This window comes from Rhinolophus hipposideros (genome assembly GCF_964194185.1).
Source record: "Rhinolophus hipposideros genome assembly, chromosome: 20".
NCBI classification, from domain to species: Eukaryota; Metazoa; Chordata; class Mammalia; order Chiroptera; family Rhinolophidae; genus Rhinolophus; species Rhinolophus hipposideros.
The window spans coordinates 2,956,906-2,963,486 of NC_138066.1; the positions used below are offsets into that span (position 1 = coordinate 2,956,906).

General features: G+C 42.4%; 1 protein-coding gene across 3 annotated transcripts in view; it reads left to right on the forward strand.

Annotated features, from left to right (window-relative positions):
* Positions 1 to 6,380, forward strand: part of SPECC1 (sperm antigen with calponin homology and coiled-coil domains 1) — a 239,140-nt gene extending 232,760 nt beyond the window's left edge. For all 3 annotated transcript variants that reach the window (XM_081029667.1, XM_081029668.1, XM_081029669.1), the window contains one exon: positions 2,891 to 6,380. In XM_081029667.1, coding sequence (XP_080885793.1) covers positions 2,891 to 2,980 — 90 coding nt within the window. In that variant the 3' untranslated portion in view covers positions 2,981 to 6,380. The remainder of the gene's footprint in view (positions 1 to 2,890) is intronic.
* Positions 6,381 to 6,581: the final 201 nt, after the last annotated feature.

Consider the following 6,581-nt stretch of genomic DNA (forward strand, 5'->3'; position numbering starts at 1 on the left):
CCACACTATCTTGATTCGTATAGCTTTGTAAATGGTGAAATCGAATTTTCCAACTTTATTCTTTTCAGAATTGTTTTGGCTGTTCTAGTACCTTTGCATTTATAGATTTTAGAATCGGTTTGTCGATATCTACCAAAGAATCTTGTTGGGATTTTGATTGGGATTGTGTTGTAGCTATAGATCAGATTGGGAAGAATTGGCATTTTAATGATAGTCTTCCAATCTATAATCATGGAATACATCTCCGTTATTTAGATTTTTATTTTATCAGTGGTTTGTAGTTTTCTGCATATAGAACCTGCACAGATTTTTAGATTTATATTGTTGTTGTTCTCCTCCTCTTCTGTGTCTTCCTCTATCACCATCTCCACCTCCTCCTTTTTCTTCTTCTTCTCCTTCCTTTTTAAATGGTTTGTTTGTTTGTTACAAATCCAGTTGTTCATTGCTGGGTATATAGGAAAGCATTTGACTTTTGGATATTGGCTTTGTATCCTCAAACTTGACTAAACTTGAATATTAGTTCCAAGAAGTTTTATTGTAGACTCTTTGTAGTTTTCTTCATAGACAATCATCTCTTCAGTAAATAAAGACAGTTTTATTTCTTCCTGTCCCATCTGTATGCCTGTTGTTGTTTTTTCTTGCTTTGTTGCACTAGCTAGAAATTCCAGTGCAGTGTTGAATAGGAAAGGTGGGAGAGGACAACCTTGCTTTATTCCTTTTTCCCGATCTTAGGGGAAAAGTTTTCAGTCTCTTACCATTAAGTATGATGTCAACTTTTGGGTTTTGGTATATATCCTATATTAGGTAAAAGAAATTCCCTTCTATTCCCACTTTTTTTAGAGTTTTTATCATGAATGGTTGTTGCATTTTATGTAATGTTTTTTGTGCATCTGTTGATACAATCATATGTTTTTTCTTATTTAGTCTGTTAACATGAATTACATTGATTGATTTATGGATGTTGAACCAGCCTTGCATATTTAGGATGAACCTCACTTGATCATGATACAATTTGCTAATATTTGCTAAGGATTTTTGTGTCTCTGTTAATGTAAGAAATTGATCTGTAGTTTTCTTGTAGTCTTTGGTTGTTTTTGGTATTAGGATAGTGCTGACTTCATAGAATTAGGAAGTTGTTCCTCCTCTTCTATTTCCTGTAAGAAATTGTGTAGAATTGGTATCATTTGTTCCTTAAGTATTTGGTTTCATTAACCAGTAAAACCATCTGGGCCTGGTGTTTTCCTTTTTGGAAGGTTTTTAACTACTAATTGAAATAAATTGTATACATTATCAGATTTTTATTAATGCAGCATACTCTCTCTTTTCCTGAAATGTGCTAAATTCTTTCATTAAATCTGATGTTGACGATATACCAAAACATTTTTAATTTAATTATTGTTAGGTTCAGTCATGTGAGATAGTCTGAATAAAACTGTGAAAATTGATCAGACTTGTGAATCCCCTCTGAAATGGGAGACACATCCTTCCCATCATGTAGAGGAAAGTTTGCCGTCTCTCATGCATTTGTAGGCATTCCTTCATTTCTCAGAGCTTGCTTATCTCCTAAATAGCATGTTCAATTCTTGATTACTTCTTTTTTGTATTGTCATATTAACAATCCTCCTGCTATAAGAATTTTAGCTTTTCATGCATCAGTCTGTGTGCACAGTCATAACTACAGTATTTTAGGTAGAAGGAGACTTTTTATCCTTGTATTCTGTGAAAACTGTTTCTTTGTTAATTTTTCTAGGTATATCTATGTGGTATATTCCACTTATTCCTTCTCCACCTCTTTCTCACAAGCAGTGATATTCTGATGATTTTTTAGTATAACCAGGAAGCAAAATCTGTAAAATATGTTTAGATATTTTTGAAACAGAGCATAAATGACTGATTACAGGGCTTAGCCAGTCCAGGGCTTACCACCTCGGAACAGATGTGCTAAATAAGTTCAGCCTAATTTTTCTGCAGCATTTCTGTTTTTGGCTTTACATTAGGGTCCCTTCTACTATTTTGTTGTGACCACAAAAGAATCCAAATTCAATTCCAAGTGAATATTAAACACGTTAAGTGGCACAGATTTCAGGAAAGCTTGACCAAGTGTTCCACATCTCTAGGGTACTAGCCCTGACTTTCTGCTTGCATGTTGCCTACTAAATTGGGGAGGAGGGGAACCAAAAACATTGAATAGTAACATTTAATTTTGGTAAAACCTGTGGTTGCATTTTTAATTGACTTTTGTGGTAATCCCATTTTGGGGACTATATCTTAAGGCACTAATTCAACAGAAGGGAGCAATACCACACAAAGATGCTTATTGCAAAGCCTGTAATACAAAGAAGTGAACACAAACTACACATCGACTGCTAGGAGGTGGTCATGTCAGTGATGGGACAGCAGTTCCCTTGGACAATGCGTATCCATTAAAAAGACAGCCAATGACACAGTGCAACAGTGGGAAATGGTGGATGAAAAACATTATATAAGAAAAGCACGGAGCACACAATAGTGTGTCCACTGTGCTGGAAGCGTACGTGGGGAAACAGGTGTACATTCAAATGTAGTTTAGAGAAGCAGAAATCCTTTTAAGATAATGGAATTGTAAGTGACTTTTTCTTTCCAAAACTTTTTTTTAATGCTGTCATGTTAAAAGATGAGCGGGGCAGGAGGTCACATCTAATGTTTTTTAAAAGGGACAGTATCTCCTGAATAAATAGGGAGAAAAAGCTTTTCTTTTAAGTAATCACATTTCACACCATCTCGGTGTTGCCTGTACTGTCCGTCCCTGGGGGAGGGTTTCTAAGCAGCACAGGGCCCGACCTGGACCTTAGCCCCTTTGTGGGAAAGGGGACTGTGGCGTGCTCCTGTGACCTCTTCCCTTCTGCTACAGGAGCTCAGTGAGATGCTGCACACAGACCGGCCTGACTGGCAGAGCGTCATGCAGTATGTGGCCCAGATCTACAAGTACTTTGAGACCTAAACCTGGAGGGTCTGACGGCAGCCACTGCCACCTGCGGTTTGTCCTGGAAGCACCTGGTCACTTTCCACAGGCCCTGCTCCGCCTGTCCACAGCGTGGCCGTCTGGATTTCAAAGGAAGGCTCAATGTGGGGGGACCAACACGCAAATAAGAAACAGAGCTGGGTTCCATCATGCACCCACCTTGAATCCAGACACATTTGGAGTGTAAGTTGGGGAAGCTTTGCTCTCCCAGGGCCGCCTCCTTCCAGACCCAAGAGACCCCAGTCACACCACGTGACTTCTTACTTGAGCTGCACTGAGATTCACAACAAACAGCACTTCTAAATCGGTCATCTTTTTATTAAAACTCCTGGCTTCTACCTTTATGAAAACTTTGCCCTTGCTACCCCGCACCCTCCTCCAAAAAACACCCAACAAAAGACAAAGAAACATTTCCTCTCAAGCGGTCTGGAAACACACAAATCCTGCCTTTTGGGGAAATATGCTTACATTCTAGGTAACAATTTTAACACCTAGAACTTGGTTACATTTTTTAGATCTCGTTATCACTCATTTGATTCTGTGGATGGAAGATAAAACCTGAGACTAATAAAGGGTAGTTTGCTGCACTGTCCCTTTGGGTGTCCTACAGAGAGCACTGTGCACTGTCCCGTGCTGGGACACGGCTCCCGGTGCTCAGCCAGCACCAGAATGCAGAAAGGGAACCTCAGTAACTGTCCACCTCCTCCATCTGCCCTCCCATTTAGTCGCACTCCTATTCACACCCACACATATTTGTTCCGTGTGCAGAACTTGACAGAGTCACTCGTGTGTAAAATGGCCTGTGCCTGCTGGGGTCTTTGGGTATTTGCACAATGAAACAGTCTGAAGATGTGTATTTCTTAGGATACTGGGCAGATAATGAATTTAAACAATACTTCCACTTTAGGCTTAGTTTTTAGTACCTCATGAGGCCTTTATGTTCACATGGCCAAAGGAAGCCCTCAGGGATGGGCAGAGATGGGTCTGTTTATAATTAAACAAAGGAAAATTTTGTTTCTCTGCAATCCTGCAGTCACCCAGAGTAGCCCCGGTTGCCTCGGAAGTCCTCTGTGCAGGTAACCACCTGGTGGCTCTTTGGTATTCTTGTCGGGCAAATAAAGGTGTAAAGGGGTGCGGTTCACACAGGTAAATCTGAGGTGACTTTGTCAGTACCCATCCCTTGCTGATATAGGTGCCCTGAGCTCTGTGTTAGTGCCCCTCAGACAAAGGGTCATCCTTACTATACGTCACTGAGAGTTACAATACGGCTTTCATTGCTTAAAGAAAATCTCTGATGGCTGGTCAGGCCCTTGCTCACCTAGCAGCCATGAGCGGGGCCTCCGTCTGTGTCACCTGTGTGGAGCTGGCCGCTCGGCTCTGTGGGCCCATCCATCCTCCTCAGGCTGCCACGGCTGCCCTGCCAGTGATTCTCCTCTGTGGCTCTACATCAGAATCCTGGGGAGCTGGTTAAAAACTCAACTGCCCGCCTGCCCCGTCGGTGGAACCCAGATATTTGGGATGGGACCAGGGATGCGTTCTATGTGTTGTTGGAGTTGCTGAGATCCACTGAGGCACAAGCCGCCTCCATCAGCCCGCAGGGCCGCGAGCTCTGAGCAGTGTGGTGACAGTGATTTCATAACTGGCCCTTTGTTCTCATTTGGGAGGTGGAGGCACAGTCTGAACTAATTCTCTTCACTCCTTCCTGATGAACAATTGAAAGTTATTACTTGTGTTGCTTCATGCATCTGTCTTTTGTTGACATAACTGATTGGCTTTCATTTTCTCCTGTGCTTCTGCCTTGCTCACCTTTACAGTGGGGGAAAGTGACATGCCAAGTAGTTGTGTTGGGCTGTTGGTGATTGTGTTTAAGCTGGGATTATACTGGGCTTTGTGAGGGAGAGGCATTGAGGTCTTGGGATACCTGGAGGGGGTGTTTAGCATTACCAGCGCCCTGTTTTGGTGATAAATGATTCAGCATGAGCTCTGGGCAAAGCAGTCTCTGCGTTGGGGCCCATTCCCTTCAGGTTAAAAAGGAAATAAATGTCATACAAGAGAGGCCATGTAGTTTTATAATTCAAGGAAGTTCCTTGACTACCATTTTCTTTGCCAGTGGGCATGGATGGAGAGGAAGTGTGTGTCCTATTCAGAGAAACACAGGTTTGTGTGGCCCTGCGGGGTCCTGGGAGGGGGACTGAAGGCAGCTGGGGAGCAAGGTCAGACTCCCAGCACCACAGGGCCTGGGGAGACGCTGTGCCAACCCAGGTGGGGCCACACAGTGGAGATCTTAGATCCATTTTTAATTGGAGAGGTCAGAGAACATGGCGAATGTGGAAAATTGATAAACTTAGAAAACAAGGTAGCATCAACAAGTTGTATTAGTCCCAGTTTTCTGTCCTGAGGTTTTCAGAAGCTACACTATCCATGTTTCTTCCCATCTTCCTTCAGCCAGTACTCAGTCATTTAAGATTATATGGTTGTCCTGCAGATCCTTTTTCTTCAATGTGTTATTTTTATTATACAAAATACTTGTGCAAAATTCAAGACCCAAGAGAGTGGAGGAGTTTTTAAAAGACAGAGAGACATGGTTCTCTGCATTGTGAGTTGTTTCGTGTACTTGAAATTTAATCGATGGATAATTCTGCCATGGGCCCTGTCCCACCAGGTTAGCATTCTGAGGAACCAAGCACATTCACACTTCTCTGGTCCTCGTCCTTTCTCACTTCAGAAACGACGTTAGCCTTTGGTTTTTGTTCTTCATTCTGTTGTTTTACAGTTTTGGTTGACACCATCCAAAATAGATCCCGCAGGTGTTACACAAAACACACTTCCCAAAGTGAGCAGCCACCTGGCATGACGAATGTCTGCGGTGTTCTCTCCCCACAGAAAGATTGGCCAGACTCTCTCAATCTCCCCACTCCTACTTCCCCACTGAGGGGAGGGCAGGCGTTTCACTGGAGTGTGAACATAGAGGACCCTAGTCGGTAAACACAAACCTATTTGCCAAATCCAAGAGTTCTTCCCATTCCAAAGCCTGAGTGCCATTTTGAGATGAACTACCAATGATATGCAGTAAAGCATGTAACCTAGCAACTTTTTTGAAGTATTTTTAATATTTCAGTTGCCCAGGTTCCCTGGGTATTTCACTTCTCGGACCCAGGTTAGAGTTGGCTGTTCCATCCTGAGTAGCTACTAACCTGAACTACACTAGTCGAATGCAGTTGATACATCTGTAGCCTCATTTGTGTACAGAGCACACCAGGGTACCGAGCGGTGTCAGGACATGATGTTCCAACAGAGTGGTGCTGGACTATGGACACGAAAGTGTATGACGTGTGACTGACTATAAGATTTCTAATAAATATATTTTGTTTCTGTCTGATTATGAATTTTTTCCAGTGATATTTATTAACATTTTCTCAAAGTGCCAAGTTTACGTTCAGTGTTTTCAAACAAGCATCCTTATGTCCTTATTCCTGGTTGGACTCTGATCCCCACTGCAGCTGCCATTTGCTGGCATTACTGGAAGTTACTGGTGACAGTTGAGATCCAGTCCTGATGGCTCCTCCCTTTCGCAGTTCTC